Genomic DNA, 18,190 nt, shown 5'->3' with positions numbered 1-18,190 from the left:
TGAAGGCACAGTAAAAAAAGCTGCATTACCGTGCTACTGTTTTCCATGACACTGCTTCCCTACATCATGGATTTTACAACAGTAAAAGAGTCAGTCTTAATGGTGGCAGTGGAGTTACTCCCACTTACATTTGGGGTGGACTGCCCTTCTCTCATGTTGTTAGCCTAATTACTTGTTAAACTGATTTCCTCTCAGCACCAAAGCAGTCTGAGTTCTATTTACAAGGTGTAGCAATAGGAAAACAGAGACAATGGTGGATGCACTTCATGGAACTACATATGCAAGTGGAATTTAAGAGAAGAGAAACTATCATAGTAGAACAAAGCACTGTGAATCCACTCACATAAAAAGAATATCCTTTGGGCCTAAGCCCGAAAAGGATGTGGGCATGCAGGCTGGTCCTTTGCATTATTACCATGTGAGATCTACAAATGACCAGTGGCATCCTGTGGAGTGGAAATGAAAAAGTTGCATGGGGAATGATATAATCTGTTACCTCTACTGCAGCAAGAAAAAAAAAATCACAGTGCAAATCATGCTGTCTAGGAAGAAGGAATAAGCAGAAACTGCAACTCAGCTAAACATTATGGGCTGAAAAGTAAGCTTGATGTAAGAAATCACCTTGCTAAAGAGTCCATGCATTTCAATAGATAACTCCACTCACAAACGTACAGATGTACTTGTACTTTCAGAAGCATCCAGAAATAATTAAGCCACAGGTTTTCCTAAAAAGGGGGAGTTTTCTTTGCTAGAATAAAACTTGTTTTCACTCTAAGCATTTATCATATTCAAAGAGAATTCTGGTGAATTAGAAAGGAAGGTGGATTGCTTTCCCACAAAAAAACTAATGTATTTCAACTAGTACATAAAAGAAACTGTGCGCCCACATCCCAACAGAAGATTGAGAATCCCAAGAGCTGGGCTGGGCCAATTCCAAGTTGCAAAGGTGACTTGGGCTACACTCTCTCCAAGTGCCAGGAAAAGCAAAAAAATTTCCCTGACTGGCATTCATTGTCTCTTGAGAAAAGAAAAGCAGTAAAAAGCCAATGCATGACACTGGACAAAACACATTACCCCTGCATCATATGACACTGACAGCTCTGCAGATCTTCATAGGATAAGAATAAGAGCCATCACAAGACAGTAACTTAGTTTGAATTTAGTACGCGCTTCCTTTGAATTTTAAAAGCAATCTGATCTCTTAGGGTTTATTAATTTATTTTTTTATTGTTATTGGGCAGTAAATTTATGTATTTTGCCAACCAAAGTAGTTTATTAAAGACTATCCCACCCAAGAGTCCTGCATGTGGATGAATTTGCTGTATCTGAACCTGACACAAAGAACAGCTCATTGTTTAATTATCATCTTCTCTGTCGCTTGGATCTTATCACACTAAAATGCAGCTATTCAAGAGTCAACAAAGATATCTTCTTCATCCTGTCTTCAGTGTTCAACCGATAAGAACCCTGATGAGATGGACATAGGAAAACCACAAATGAGCTGGAATAAGGGAAAATGGACAGAGAAACACAGGGAGAAGGGACTCAGAAAAGTAAAAGAAAGTAAACTGAGAAACCAGTTGCACTACCTGAAGATTAAGCCATTGGAAGAGTTCTGACATACACTGCCATAACACAGATCCATTACTTAAACACAGTTATTACACATCGAAATCTGACATTGCAATTTTAATCATAGAAACATTTACCCAGAACCTCCCACTACAGTGGAGGAGCTACAGAACTTTGATATAATTTACAGTGTCACATAAAAGTATATTAGTGTATTACATTCTGTGGTAAACCTCAGCCAGTGTAAAACAGCTCAGCTCTGCTGAAGTCAATGAAGCTACCAACACAGCTTACATCAAATGAAGATCTGAGCACGATCACAGAATCTAAAAAAAAGAAAAAAAAAAATCACATCTGGAAGGAAGACGCAACATAAATGTATCGTCTTTTCTCTTTTCTATCTTTCTCTTATTGTGTCCCTTAAAAGAAAAAAATAAGGGGGGGGGGGGGGGGGGGGAGGGGTGGAATGGACAACCATACTTTTCTCTGAGATGGTTGCAGTGAATGTGGTGAATTATGGTGAATGTGGTGGATGATTTAAGATGCCACCTTCTCACTAACTGAAAAGACCAAAGAACCAAAAAGAACCATCAATTATCCATAACTGCACTTCAGGTAGGAACACAGAACACTGGGTTACCCAGTTACACCCAGCTAAGTGTAACTAGCTCAGAACAATAGCTGCTATGCAATACATTTGTTAAAACGCTCTCAGTCCAGAATATGACAGTAAAGAATATTTCACACAGTTCAAAATCCTTGCAGGAAGAATGGACAGATGTAATTTACCATGAGCAGGTTCTCTTATGCTTCCTTACTTGCTTAACAAGCCTGTTTTAAGTTAAGCCTTTGCAGCTATTTCATAGCAGTAAGAAAGAAGAAAGTACAGTGACTAGCTCTACACTTTCAGGGGAAGTTGTTCTTCTGTTTAATTTAGAGGCACATTTGAAATAAAACCTCTTCCCTAACTGAATTCTATTTTTACCTTCTTCACAACTACTCTACCTTGATGTTACTTATCATCAAACATTAATACTCTAAAAGCTCTGATTTGCAGTGGGCGACACTGAGAAATGTAATTTGCCTGCCTGCCCTTAAGAATATCCACCCTGTTCTTTAACTGAAGGTTTTATCGTAGCACAGAAGAAAAACATCCTGACTCATGGCTGGCTGAAGTCACATGAGGGGCTTGGAAGCTCCCCCTGTGCACCACAGCAAAGTGCAGCACCGCCAAAACCTGGCTGGATAACATCCAATCAGATCACACACAGCAGCCCACAAATACCAATTACTACCTCAAACCAAACCCTCAGCTGTCTACAGTACTATTCACTTGATTATGCTATAGCATTCTGTCTCTCCTTCAGTGAGTCATCAGTAAACAGTATTTGTTTTTAGACCATCAATTTCATCTCCTCTTTGTAAACTACTGATTAATTCTAATAAAGGCATTCAGAATCATACACCTACTGACTGCACACTGCAATCTATAATAACATGTTCATCTCAGCGTACTTCAACAGCTATTGAACAATGCCACGCACTCATGCTTCACGGTTTCTGTAACATTATTGAAAGGATAATTTAAAATCTCATTGTGAAAGAGTTAACTCTTCCATGTTCTTTTTTAAGAGGGTGGTCTTCTGCTCCTTACATATGTGAAAGACTGTAGATTAAGTTTGTACAAAGCTGGGAAAGCAACCCCACTGAACTATGAGAGCATAAAAAGAAAGCGTATTCTGCACTTTAGAACAACTGAGCTTCTTTTGTGCTTTAAAACCTCAAAAAAGTATCTCACTCTAACTTTCAAATGTCTTTCAAAACATTCTTCCTTAACCTGAAAAAAAAAAAAAAAATAGTCAGCAGAATTCTGTGTCCCTATTTTATCTAATTTACCCTATTTCCTCTTTACTAATGTACATTAACGTACACTATTTCATTTGGAGCTACAAGTTCATGCTGGAAAAATTTACTGCACCCTAGTCTTGACAACATAGATGCAAGCAAACATTGTAATTCAGCTCCAGAAGTAATTCTGTTGCCAGAAAGCTCCCTTTATGGGAAACATATTTTCTTAACACTCTAAAAAATAAATCAATTATATGTTTACCCCTGGTTCATACAGCTGGGAAAAAAAAAAAATTTGAAAAAAAAAATATTGAAAATTAATAAACATTCTCTAGTGAAATGAAATGTTTCTGAACTTTGGGAAAACTTTATACTCTGAGTTATTTTTTCACTTAATCTTTAGGGAGAAGGCAGCACACTCCAAACGTTGAACTGCCAGTAGATGAATTACCATTTAATGACAGGTCATGTATGTCCTTAGTATACACTACTGTGAGGGCTGTATGTAACATCCACAATTAAACACTGCAAAGTTCCCTAGTGCTGTATTTTCTAACAAAATCAAATGTCAAACCAAGTTCATCAAAAGGCAAGCTAAAACTTACAGACATTTTCGGCACACCTGGGCTGATTTATGGTTATGCATCAAAATCATGCAAAATTTTGTAAGCTTGACACAATACTTGATGAAACTTGGCAGATTCAAATGGGTTTCATTTGCAGCCCCTCTCAAACCAAACTTAAAATAATGCTCGAGGGGTGTGAACTCGCATAGTTTGAAAATGAAGCATAGAGCTATACAATGCTGCATATCAGGAATGCCAGGTTTCAGACAGATGTAGGGACCAATGACATAATCTTTACTCAAGCAAGAAATCTTTATATGTAGGACCACGCTCCCCCTAGGAGGGAAACTCTAACAGCATTCAATGAGTGTAATACAGACACCTACAAGAAGAAATTTCTCTACAGATATACAGGCTCAATTTTATTCCAATTATTAATTCTGTATTGCTGTCCTCATCTGGTATCATCCGTGCCAGATTTCATTAGGCCAATATCAAGAAACAGAACTTTGACAGCTGAAAAAGTGTATCCTAACTCAGGAAAGAGGCACAGCATCCAATTGGCACCATGGACTTACCCAGAATTCAGCAGTTGTACAAACAGGTGCTCGACTCCTTGCCTCTTTGGTGTCTCCTGACAAATTGTGAGCAAGTACTGTTTTTTTTGTTATTGTTGTTATTGTTGTTGTTGTTGTTGTTGTTGTTGTTTTTACTGTGAATCACCCTGTATACCACAAAGAGTAGAAAATCAATTGCCACTATCCCAGGTTCCTTAAGTCATCCTTTAAGGTAATTTTTCTTCTCATCTAGAGTATTTGGCCATTAGCCAGGGAAGACTAAATCATAGAATCATAGAATATCCCAAGTAGGAAGGGACCAATAAGGATCATCAAGTCCCACTCCTGGCACCACACAGGTCTACCCAAATATTCAGACCATATGACTTAGAGCACAGTCCAAATGCTTCTTAAGCTCTGGCAGGCTCGGTGCTGTGACCACTGTCCTGGGGAGCCTGTCCCAGTGCCTAACCACCCTCTCTGTGGGTGGAACCTTTCCCTAGCACCCAGCCTGACTTCCCCTGTCCCAGCTCCATGCTGTTCCCCCGGGTCCTGTCGCAGTCCCCAGAGAGCAGAGCTCAGCACCTGCCCGTCAGCTCCCCTTGTAAGGGAGCTGCAGGCCACCATGAGACCTCCCCTCAGCCTCCTCTGCTCTGGGCTGAGCAAACCAAGGCACCTCAGATGCTCCTCATATGTCTTCCCGTCTAGGCCCTTCACCATCTTAGTAGCCCTAAAGGAGGTAGCTCTCCACATGCCAGCACAGGCACTCTAGAACTGACAGAATTAACTCTGAGATCTTCCTTGGCAGTCACTGGAACACACATTTTTTGAGAGGCATACACACAACCTCTTCACTCCACATATCCCACATTCAGATAACACACTGTTAGGGGCTATCCAAACTAGATGTCTCATGGCGAAGGTCAGTGAGAACAGTTAGCTTGAAGAATTCCTTGTTCTGGACATGTGGCTGCACCACCTGCCAGGAGACAGCGGCACTCACACATTTGCTCCATGCCAAAATACTATGATTATCCGATCAGTAGTATCCAACAAGTAGCAAGCAGTTGCCATTGGGAATTACTTCTCCAATCTCTCCTGATATCCTGAACAATTAGTGTCATTTCACCAACTTAAAGTAGGAGAAAGGAAGAATACAGTGGTGATCTCAGTCTGGTTCTGGTGCTGCAGGGGCGGATCCATACTCTTGCTTATGACTACAACTGCTTGGGAAATGGAAACCCCACAGTTTACCAGCCAGCCTTAGTTCACTCTTTACAGAATGCAAACATGAAGGCAAAAGTAAAAATAAATGAATATGTCTGCAATGCAGAGTTTAAGGAAACAGTTACTATATTTAGAGGTAAGGAAAATGAAACATAATGCACCCTTGGGCTTACTTATGTCTCTGGTTTGGCTTCAAGGTGTTTGTTTTCTTCTCTTCAAATAGCATACTACCAAATCTAGCCAACTCTCAAGACACTTCATGCAGCTATCCAGATTTAAGATTCATGCCCTTGACAAGCTCCACATTCAGAACTACTTTCCCCAAAATGAATGCAGAGCTTATTTAACTATTTTCTCCATCAGGATCACTATTCAGAGACCTGTCCTCCCCGCTGAGCTCCATGAAGTTCATACAGTTGATATTTCACCAAGGCATCAATTTTTGACATTTCTCGAGGTCAGTTGACAACTACAGTCTAGCTTATCCTTAGCAAAGATGTTTTGTAAATGCTGGTATTTGTTGATATACTCAGAAAGAAGTATCAAACTGGACAAACAATAAGCTATTAAATCAAAAAGCATATCTTAATCACTGACTTTATACTTATCTGCAAAGTACATTTTACCTACTGCACAAGAAATCGTCTCTGCAGACTGTCAAGAAGAGGCTTAAACTGCTATACAGGTCCTTTATAACATGTACACTAAAAATAACACATATAAACACACAGAAGAAGAGTAGTGAATGTGGTTCTTTATTAGCTCTCTAAAGGGAACACACATAAGAGTAAACCTTTTTTTTTCTTCTTCTTTTTTGACTTGATAGTAAGAAAAAGCATCTTGAAGGGACATATAAATGCAAACAAATATATGTGACAATTCATTTTCCCACAAAATCACCTACTGTCGTGACTTTTCAAAGAATAGTAACACAATTGCTCTCTTTTTCAGCACTTGTACACACTACCTCCCTAGCTGTTACTGGCCTGGATGCAAAATGAAAATGGAAAAACATCATTCCGTAACAGCACAGTAAGATTGCTCCTAACCATCCTTTAGATGTGTCTTCTTAGTTCTCTCAGTGAATGAAAACATTAAAGCATTTTGGTTGATGTCAAAACCTTTGAATTCTTTTCTTCCCAGGCATCCAAGCTCAGGCAGTGACTTTGTGGAGGGATGTCTTAAGTAAGTTGCACACCCTTCAGTTAGATAAGTACTTGTTGACATAAATCAGTCTGCTTCACAACAGTTCAGGTCCTTTTCCTGTCTTCAAGTTTTGACGTGTTCAGTATTCCCCGCGTCTTTTTAATTCAACATAAGAAAGTCCCTCTGAAATTCCCTCTGAGGTCAGTCGTCCTCCCACATATATTATTTCCACTGTTTGACACTTGGCTTTATTCAATTTTAAATTACTGGCTCTTGAAATGTCACATATTCTGTTCAATCTTTTCTGATATTCACCGGATCATCAAGACATATGACCATACCTGGTATGCTTTCCATTGTACCACTCACTGTGTGCAATACATCTTGCACCAAATACAGATCAAAAGGTAGTACTTCCAAATGATGAAGTGAAACTACAGAACTTGAAGCCATCTATTCAGGAAAATCCACCTGTATCCTGTTAATGCTTTAAATTTGCTGAATAATTTGACTCCTGACATCTCAAACAATATTCCCCTTTCCATAAGCCCCCCAAAAAATTGTCCTTGCTCTGATTTTAAATTTTGAGAATCTATATACAGTTATAATCTCTCTTCTTTTTGTCTGCAACCCCTTTTCCCTTTCAAAAGAGATACAGGTTGTCTTTCTGAATTTCCATTATACCAACTTACTTGATGTTTACCTCCCTCTTCTAGGCTCAAAACAGGTTGCCACCTTCTGTACGTCAACATCAATCTTACTGTTTGTATTTAGCCAATGCATTTCACAGAGAACATTTCAACAGCATTCAAATTACTTCTCTGCCACAATCTTCCAGGGGCACTTTTTGCTATTCCACATTTATGGTTTCCTATTTCTCTTTCTTTTATCACATTTATTTTCATTCTATTCTCTGTCCTGTCCATTTCTCTTCACTTAATTGGCCAATCTACTGAATTTATAGCTTCTTCCATTAGCATTCCTAAAAACACCGCTTTCTCTTCACTCGAGGAATCCTGCTCTTCGCTTAATGTAAGTAGTTTCTTACTTGCACTGAATATATTAGCATAATCATGTGTTTTTTACACTTTCTGAGCATTTGTCAGTATCCAAAGTATTTCTAATACTCATGCTCACTAGCACATTGCTGCCACTTTTTCGATAACCTTCCATGTTCATGTACTTGGCCAATATGATTTGGGGGAAATCTTCCCATGCAACGGTACATGCAGACCCATGTTCTGTGCCTTTTCTTCAGGTTTCTATTTGTATTGCTCTTCATTCTGCTGCTTGACATATACATATTGCCTTTTCAAAAGTGAGATCAACTTAAAATGCGTTCATGGACATCTTTATTGTTATACTTTAGGAAAATCTACTCTTTTGTAAGTGACAATTTTCCATTTTAACACATTTTTAGTCTTTGACCAGCTTCTCTACTATTTTACCTTCAAACTATACTCTCACCCTGCATATATCTCTTTCAGAAGGTGATCTGTTTGGTTTTTTTTTGCTATAGTGGTCTTCAAACTATTTCACCGTTTCTACAAACTCACCTTCTCTTTCTCCACTACTAACTTCACAGCATTCTTCAGTTACCTTCACAGCTTTTGCCCCTGCCACTGCTTAAGAGTAGAGTAATATTTTTCTCATCTGCCAAGCTGTTTATCCTTAAGGCTCTTGTAACCAAACCACTCTGCTGCACCCACCTTTCAGCACTCCTTCAGTTTACATACCTTTTGCAACTTAACCAATCCCCACAATATATGAAGTGCAACTACACAACATAGGGCAGATATTTCAATGGTATCTCCAATTCTGTAGGTCTCTCATCTCCTAAGCCTTTCAATTCAGACACCCACTGTGAAGAGCAAAACTGCTTTATGGTAAATTGCCCATTAAAAGTCATATGAAGATCCGGAAGTGCTCTACAGCAGGCAAAAACTGTTCATACAACCAGACCAAGAAAGCAGAAGGAACAAGTGCCCCATCTTCATGCAAACAGGAATGCCATGGAGGGTTGGGAAAAATGTTCAGGGCAGGGAAGATCAACATAATCTTTCTTCCACCCACTCCCAACTCCAAGACAAGGGGTATCTATTTCTGCAGCTGTGACACCTAAGTCCACATCCCCCAGATGACAAAAGCAACAAGACAGCTACTGAACATAAACATGGTCCAGAGGATCTGCAGTGATGTCCAGAGCTGAACAAAAAAAAAAATATCACATGCAGGTTTGAGATTTGTGCCAAATGAAAATGTTTGTAAATCTATGTGCATCTGACCTGAAAAGTTTGAAGTTTTGTGTACGTGTCAGTATGTATGCAATACACAATATTGAAGAGATACTTAAATTCCTTCCACTATAAACTGTAAAATACTTCAGCATAAGCCTAAGTACACTACTTACTCCCACTGAAGTCAACAGAACAGCTCCCAGCAGGACAGAACTGTACGTGTGTTTACCAGGTGAAGATCATTGTATGCATAATGAGTTCCAAAAACAGTTTTTAGAAATTAGGAAGATGCAAGTCTGGAGGGAGAAATAGGAGATGAATAAGCAGTAGCCTGTTCACCTGCCTACCCAAAACAAAATGCAATCTCACCTTCCAAAACTAGACCCATATTCACCAAATAGGTTCCACTGATTTAAAAATAAAAATAAAAGCCTCTCTGCGTGAGGTAGAAGACCACAGGCTTGTGAGAAATGCTGAATACAGCTGTTCACCATGGTCCAAGAGTACCAGGTTCAATTCTCACCTCTTCCTGAGGGAATGTGACCCCGGTGTCTCAAAAGACACCATAAAGCACCATAAAGCACTCTGAGAGAGGGCTGCCTCAACCCTACCTGTTCATGTGGCTCTCATTTCTTCCATCACTGAACACTCAGGAGAGCAGAACCCAGACATCTCACTGCACAAACGAGCGTCATGGTCGCTTAGCTAAACAGGCTGTCCCGCTCTCTGGCTCAGAAGTACATTTAAACACTCCAGGCCAAGTAAGGCGACTCAGACAGGAAGAATCAAGGCAAATCCACATCTGTATGCCACACAGGACAGCAGTTGTGATGCTGATGTGCAAGACCCAGGTTCTGACCAACACTCTGCTTCGAGCCGAGACAGCCCCAACGTGTTCTACTGAAGAGGTTTGCTTGGACTGCACAAACAACTCACTCCACAGCCTAACACTGCTCACTGGAGGAAAGCTTTTGCATTTCCGCTCACCTTACTGAACTAAGTCCCCCAGGTTTTCTTACTGAGAGTGAAAGGGGGGGCCTCCATCAGGTAATTCGCAGTAGGAATCTAATTTAGCCTCCTGAATCACTTCCTGGAAGAAGCGGGCTCTCCGTTGCTGGCAGGAGAGAAGCCAGCTGCTTTAAGTGCCTTTGCCGCACAGTCTGAAAGGAGTTGCCAGATTTTCAATGCTGAGGCCTGGGACAGTCCCAGACATGCTGAGCAAGTCCAGTGCGTGACACTTGCAGCACATGCTGTGAAGTCTCCCAGTGCATGCCCATAAGTCTGACATGCCCACTCTGCGCACTTGATTTATCTGCACATGCTCGCTGTGCCGTCTGGCATTTAGAAAATCAGACAGTTGTTGCAAAAGAATGGGAAAAGTCACGTCCTATGCACGCTTCATGTGGGATACAGCATCCGATTGTGTAATATGCATTTCACAGAGTATCTGCTGAATATGGCCCTAATTATTTTTATATGTATGGTTCAAAAACAAAAAAGGTAAAAATAAATTCATTTAAATCTAAGACTGGGAGATTTCTTTTGTCCCAACAGCCAAACCACAAGGTAAAACGGATAACTCGCCTGGCCCCAAATAGAGGTCCATCATGGGACTCTTCCACAGGAAGCCCAGATGTGTCACCATTTCACTGTTTTAATGTTTCAGCAATGGGCTAACTTTGATTAAGACATTGTCCTTCTTCTATTTAAACATCAGGCAGATGTATATAGTGGACCATGTATTCTCTGTGGAGCCGGTATAAGCTTTTGTAGCGACTGTAGCTGCCACTCTTTTGCATGAGGGAGTACTGTGCAGGTTCAGTTCAATATGGAATTAGTACAATTTTGAAAAAAAACTCTCTAAAATACTCATTCTCAACTTCCTGTTGACTCAACATATGTAGTCTTCACACAGTAGGAAAATGCAGGGAAGCCAAGAAAACTTCCAGACAAGCATACATCAAGCAATGGAGCAACAGGCCACTTCTCTTCCAAAAGTAAATCAGGCAGGAAAATATTTGAACCGGTTATTTTCATGCCTTAGTTATGTCCTCTAAACTACTTTGCATTGGTGAAATGCCAACTCTGTCAAGTTTTGCCATTGACTTTAACGAGTTCAGAAAGCGAACCTCAATTTTCCCCTAAAATAAAAGGCATCAAGTGAAAGGACCTTGCTGGGTCATGATCAGGAGGCTTAGCAAAAGGCTGGTTCGAGTCACACTGTTCAAAGATTACAATCTTTTAAAATGCCTCTAAAAATGCCTTGGGCCTTGGGCCTGTCTTGCTCTACTTAATTCTGCAAAAAGTCTCATTTCTTGAGGCCTTGACAAGGAACCAAAAATATTGACCTGAAACCCGATCTTCAAGAACATATCCTACCAATGACAACCCATGCCAGAAACAAGAACAGCTGAATTGCTACGAAATATGTTTAACAGTTTCAGCTATAACTTCTGTCAATAATCAACATTCAGTGCAGTTTGTTTTCTTCCAGGAATATTTTAAAAAATTGCATATTCACAACAAAATTTCCATGGCATGGCTCCTTTCCCATAAGTGCATTATGGTTCTTCAATGTTATGTTAATAGTAGCTATATAAGAAACAATATCTCTGTATACATATTTCAGTGGGGTTTAAGCTTGGTTTGCTTTGTGTGGTTTCTGAAAATACAGGTTCACAATCAAAAATTGAATTAAGGTGTATGCCCAATATATTTTATTTCAATAGCAGCTCTGTGCCTACATACATTTGTATAAAAAGATCTTAGCAAACACAGCGTGCAGTAACAGAGCAGTACAGGCATATGGCTTTCAAACCTCTACTAATTTATTTCTCCATTTGAAATGCACATAAATGATGAATTAATACAATCAGTGCTCCACTTTTTAAAGGACGGTTTTCAAAGAGAGGCTTTTCAGGCATAACAAGCTAAATATACATTTAACATCAATAAGCACTGAGAGGGTTTTTAGGGTTTCTAGAGTTCTCTGCTTCATTTTTCATCATTTATTACTCTTCATTACTGGCTACGCTCATCCAGCTTGGGCAAGGATATTCTGCTAGCCAACTTCACTGACGTGTTGTTAGACATTGCTGCAGTGAGAGATGACAAACAGGGGAAAGAGGGAACTGCAATACAAAAAGAACATTTTTTTTTCCCTCTTACTTGAAAGCAAAATCCAAAATGGAGAAATAAGGCTCTTGTTTAGTTATGTAAAAGCTTTTATTTTACCGTGATTTGAGGTCTAGAATCTTACTAAGCTGCCTTCTCCCTTACACTTCTGGAATTAAAAAAAAAAAAAAAAAAAGAGAGAGAAATCCAGAAGATGTCATCCTAAAGATATTGCAGGGTGGACTGCCCAACCCTCTGTTTTCTTGTTAGTAGGGAAGGAAGCACAAGTTTCTTGAAAACAACATATCTAACACCAAAGCCTCAAATTCTTACAAACGGCCTTCATTTTCATATATAAATCCCAACCCTCTCTTAAAACTCAAGTGACCAAAGACATAGAACAAGAGGCAGTGTTTTGCCAGTCCACTCCTACACAACACTGAGCACCGCCTGAAGGATGCTGCGTTCCTCCAGGAAAAGCTGGTTCACCCCAGCCTGCCGGAGACAGCCCCTGTCAGCCCCCGAGGAGCCCATCAGTCCTTACCAACTGGAAGGACGAGGACTAAAACAAGGCATAATGAAGATCACTGGGAGCAAAAACATCCAGCATATACAAAATCCTTTATTTTGTGACGTCTGAAGTATTTTTAAAGCCTGGAAATTAAAATATATATATATATATAATTTTCTAACGCTTACTTTCAACTCACCTTAACCTGCTACCCAGATCTTTAAAAGTAGATAGAAAGGAAAAAAAAAAAAAAAGAAAAAAAAAAGACAAATAAGATAAATTCTTAAAATGAGCTTTTTTATCACCACTGCCCCTACCCCCTTTAATAATTTGTAGCCTCATGCCTTGTATTTTACTATATAATTCCAAGTCACCAGAAATAGCTTTGCAAACCAGCCAAGCCATGTATTGCTGCAGAGTCTAAAGTTCCTTTGAAGAAGAAGGGGCTGGGGGTTGAGAAGCCTTGAAGATAGTTTTACACTATATTTAATCTACAACAGCCTAGAAATCTAAAATGAAAGAGAACCAAAATACCAACAGCGTTGATCTTCATATGAATTTCAACATGCCTTTTTTTTTTAGAGCAAGCTCACATGACTTGTTAAATAATTTACTCTATAAATTACTTATCCTGTCTTATTTATTAACAATTCTAGAGTGCTTTATATAACTGCATTAGTAATTTACTTTGTGGTTTTGAAACGTACGCAATACACAATCACCTCTCTCTTTTACTAGGCAAGAGCTGTCACCTATTTGTTGGCAAGCAGTTCTTCCTGAAATACGCTCATTAATTTCAAACCCCCTTCACCTGAATAAACATAAGTCAACATACTAATGACTTGATACCAGAGCTGAAAAACTATGCCAGGAATATACTAACAGTGCAAGAAGACACTTTGAAATCAAGGTCTATGAAGTGTCATAGACACAGAGATATACTAACAATACATTTTATTCAATGAGAAAGTATTAGACCAGTCCTTTTACAAAAAGTCCTGAACATTTTTGAAGTGACTCATTTACTACCCTATTAATATTCTTGCTCAAGTGATCTCACTAAGAACTACTTACTTGCCATAGTGCCTGGATTTAACAATGCTTATATACTCATTTTGCTCTCACCACTCTTGCTCCTTAGCTCTTAGTGTGAGCCTCAATGACTGATAACCATGACTTTAATGCAGGGCCTTGCTATGGAGTTCCATTTATCTCTAATAGCATCACTAGTACCAAACAGTTATTACAATTGAGCTCTGTTATGATAAGCGATTTTAGCACTGGCACATGCTTTCCAGATCAAGGCCAGCCCATGTCAGCACCCTAACTAACTGTACAAATCTAAAATCTCACTAGAGACAGGGATTTTCATTAATCTGCCTTTTATTCACCAGAATGAGAAAACTGTGCAAAATAACAAGGAAGGGAAAGAATGAGGAAGATGACTAAGAAAAGCACCAGGCAGAAATACTCCTATGCCCTCCCACACCAAGTTTCAGCAGCTGGGCCTCACAGGGCTAATGCAAGAGTGCTCTGGAAGTCTTTCTGCTGATTTCTGTAGATTTGGATGCAGATCCTACCAGAAATAAAGTAATAGCTGGACTGGGAAGAGAGGATTTATTAAGCTCTAAACCACCATTTACATTGTGGGCCAAAATAGTGCAGAAGCTCCCATGTACCAGGCAGTGGAGGCTGCCCAATGCATGGGACTGCAGGTCTGTTATTGCCACCAGCATCACGCCGGCTCTCTCCCACCTCTCAGAGCCAAGGGGAAACCCTTGCTGCCCACTTGCATCCTGCCTGCTCAGAGCCATCCACCCAGCTCACAGCCAACAACCATGGTTGCCGCATGCCCACCCTGCCTGTTCAGTTACCACAGAAATCCCACCACACACAGCCCAGGTGAGGATCTTTACTCATCTCATGTGCCCTTGGAGTCAGTAGATGTTTTGCCTAGGATCACAGGATCCTCTCCAGTCAAGAGGAGGGGATAAGCAATAAATGAAGGATTGGTCTCAACAGGCATGCAGGAAATGCAAGGGAATAAATTACTAGAAATAAGTGTCTTATGCTCTTCTCACTCTCATTTATACCGAGAGTAATTCCACCAGAAACCAACAGAATTGTGTTCCTGTATCTACAGAGCACATAAAAGAAAAATCAGGCCTGAAGCTTCCTAAGTAAAATGCAAAGATTCAGCCTCTTAAACTGGTTTCTTAGATAGAATAAAGAAAGATGTAGTGTTAAAAGCATGTCTTCGTGATCTTTATATGCCATGGAAGAACTGCTTCTTTACATACTCACTGCCTGCTAAGTTCCCGCAATGAAATAATGTGACAGTTACTGCAGTCCAACTTTTAATTTATGTCTGCAAATTAAAGGGCCTTCACGTTTTATGTCAAAAGTACGCTAGAAAAGACCATCTTAAATATATGCAAGAGCATCTCCTGAGAAATCCATGACTCAAAATTATTTTTAGAACACCAAACACAACAACATGCAATGTCACAGAATGATACAGTAAAAATTGAGAAGTACTGTAAAGACAGCGATGCTGACAAAAACATAGGGCAGAATGAAAACGAAAGGCACCAATCCAAAATGACTAGACATGTTTTAAGTTGATTGTGGCTGGAGTGTATATTTACATATGCATTTATTCCTCTGGCCTTTTAAACGGTTTAAATTCTAGGAGGAAATTGCTGCATTACCTCCAAATTGGAAGTACCAGATAATAAGGCTAGCAAAGCCTATGAAGATGAGCAGAGATGCATAGCTTGAAGCAATTCTTTTTAATGAAGCAATCCACAGAATATTAAACAAACATCTGAAACAATAACTGCCGTAACAACTCAGAAAGGTTGTTCCATTCTCATAGGTCCAAAAAATCTGCCAAATGTAGGCTGTATGTGAGTAGTAGAAATGAATGCCACCAGCTTTTTCGCCAGTTTTTTTGCCAGGCACACACAGGGAAATGCAGCAAGCTGAGTACAACAAACTGCAGAAAGATAGCCCAGAGGTTCTAGAATTAACCTAATATCACACAATATTTCATGGCATTTTTGTATTGTTTCTAAAGAAAGATGAAAGAGGAGAAGGAAATAGAAGAAGAGGATAGAGGAGAAGGAAATAGAAATTAAACAGTGAGAAATCTGTATGGATTTGGGGCAAAAATATTCTGGATTTTTTTACAATAGAAATGTTGTGGGTAACAATCCAGAAACAGCAGGGGCTGGGGAAGACAGACAAAACAGCTTTAGAAGGCTTTTTCTCCAGGTCCTGTATGCCCAGTAGCTGAAATTTTTGATCAGCAAGAGTCTTTGCACCTTTTCTCAGGCAACCTATGTGGATGCCACAGAGTACAGAGGCTGTTAAAGGATGTAGGATTGAACATGAATCACTACACAACTCCCTCACCGACTATCAACTGCAGGCAAACAAGGATGGAAAAAACACAAGTGTGAGAGAAAAAAGCAAAAAACTTTTTGCACCTTCCTCGCTAATAGTGAGGGTTTCCTAATCCTCCAACACTCTGAGAGCACAAGTCTCATTCCCCCACGGGCTCAGCATTTTCTCCTTCAAGCCACCTTATGGAGAAGGGCAAAGCAGGCTTGCATGCCTATGGCCAGGGCAGGGAAGATAGTTTGCTCTCCCTTTCCCTTCCATCAGAATGTGCCACATCCCTACCTTTCTCTTTTTCATTCCTTTTTTTTTTTTCCAGTTGAAAAAGGGAATTGAAAAAAAGGAGAGACCAGTGACGGGGGTGAAAGCCACCCATCGAAGCCCGCAGGAATAAACCGTGGCCGTGAAACTGAAATCGATGGACTAATTAAAAACCCGCTGCCGCCGCAGAGGTGAGGCAGGGGCCGGGGGCCGCAGCCTAGCGCCCGCCCCGCGGATGCTCCGCGACCGGTGGCGACCCCCGCGCCCTCCCCGCGCTCCCGGGAAGCCGCACCGGGGGCCGGCGGGATGGGTCGTCACGCCGGCCTCGCAAGGGCATCTCCGTGAGGCCGAGCCCACGGAGATGGGGCTAAATCACGGCCGCGCTCTCTGGCCCCCGGCTGCCCGCGGAGCGAGTGCGCTCCCTCGCAGGGAAGCTGCCCGCCGCCCCCCCCGGCCAGCAGCCCCCCATTCCGGCCGGGCCGTACTCACATCTCGGTGACATTGTCGCCCTCGGCGCTCCGCTGCGGCACGGGGAAGGAGGAGATGCCCGGCACCGGCTCGGCGCACCAGATCCGCCAGGAGCTGCAGCGGCAGGACGCAGGGCAGCCCAGAGCGCCCCGCCAGCAGCCCAGCACCAGGCAGCACAAGCCCCACAGCCTCGCCAGGCCGGGGCCCGGCCTCCGCCTGCTGGACACCGTGCCTCCCCCCATCACCCCAGCGCTGCCCGACGGCCTCCTCGGGATGCTGCGGAGGGTGCGCAGCCTTCCGCGCCGCGGGCCGGCACCACGCGGCCGGGGCTCACATGGGCGCGCCGCAGCCGCAGCCGCCGCCGTGCCCGACCGGGGGCTACGAGGGGCGGCGGGACCCAGGAGGGAGCCGGCACGGCTCGGCACCTGCCCCGGCCCCGCGGGTGGGCAGCGGCGCCGCCTGCCCCCGCGGCGGCTCCCGATGATGCTGCAAAACGCGCGGAGCGGCAGGGGCAGGTGGCGGAGGCTGCGCTCCTACCTGCGGGGGCTCGGGCGGCCGCTGCCCGCGGGAGGGATGGAGAGAAGGAGGGAGGGAGGGACAGAGACAGGGAGGGAGGGAAAGAGGGAGGGAGGGCGGGGAGGGAGGGCGCAGCCCGCGGCGGCGGCGGCGGCGGGGCTCGGGGCGCCGTGCTCGCCGCTTTACGCACCGTCTCCTCCTCCCTCCAGCTGATAATAAAGCAGCCCCGGCTCCTGCTCCAGCCCAAGCCGGGGAGCTGCCGGCAAAGTGACGTGTGGCTGACGCAGAGAGGGGCAGAAACTCCACAAAATGAGCCTGAAATCAAAAAAAAAAAAAAAAAAAAAAAAAAAAAAAGCGACAGAGGAGGGAGGAGGGGGGGTGGAGAGGAGGGAGAGAAGGGAGGGTGCCGAAGATTAGATACCAATAGGCAGTCTGCGCCTGAGCCTTCACTCACGCACGCACATAAACACAGACTCGCACACGCGTACACACGCACACGGACAGTCGCGCACACGTACGCACACCCCCGCGGGTGGGGAGCGCCCCGCCGTCGGTGCGCGCTCCCCGCTCCGCCGGGCGCCGTGGGGGCTCCGCTCCGCGGCCCCTTGTGCCCCGGGACACCTCGCCGAGGGGTACCGGGCATCCCCTCCAGGGCGGGGGACGGCGGCACCCCTCTCGGTGGGGCGATAAAGGGGGTCGCTCTAAGACCCCCGCGAGGCTGAGGACGAGCGGCCCCCCGACGCCCCGCTGTTTCCCCGGACAGCC

At 42.7% G+C, this 18,190-nt stretch overlaps 1 protein-coding gene across 7 annotated transcripts in view; it reads right to left on the bottom strand.

Annotated features, from left to right (window-relative positions):
• NTRK2 (neurotrophic receptor tyrosine kinase 2) overlaps positions 1-17,899 on the bottom strand; it is a 201,303-nt gene extending 183,404 nt beyond the window's left edge. For all 7 annotated transcript variants that reach the window (XM_040540792.1, XM_040540793.1, XM_040540794.1 and 4 more), the window contains exon 1: positions 16,931-17,899. In XM_040540792.1, the coding sequence (XP_040396726.1) occupies positions 16,931-17,151 (221 nt within the window). In that variant the 5' untranslated portion in view covers positions 17,152-17,899. The remainder of the gene's footprint in view (positions 1-16,930) is intronic.
• Between the last annotated feature and the right edge of the window lie 291 nt (positions 17,900-18,190).

This window comes from Cygnus olor, chromosome Z, assembly GCF_009769625.2.
Source record: "Cygnus olor isolate bCygOlo1 chromosome Z, bCygOlo1.pri.v2, whole genome shotgun sequence".
In the NCBI taxonomy this organism is placed as follows: domain Eukaryota; kingdom Metazoa; phylum Chordata; class Aves; order Anseriformes; family Anatidae; genus Cygnus; species Cygnus olor.
Note: the sequence above shows the minus strand (reverse complement) of the source record. Positions and strands in the feature narration are given on the sequence as shown.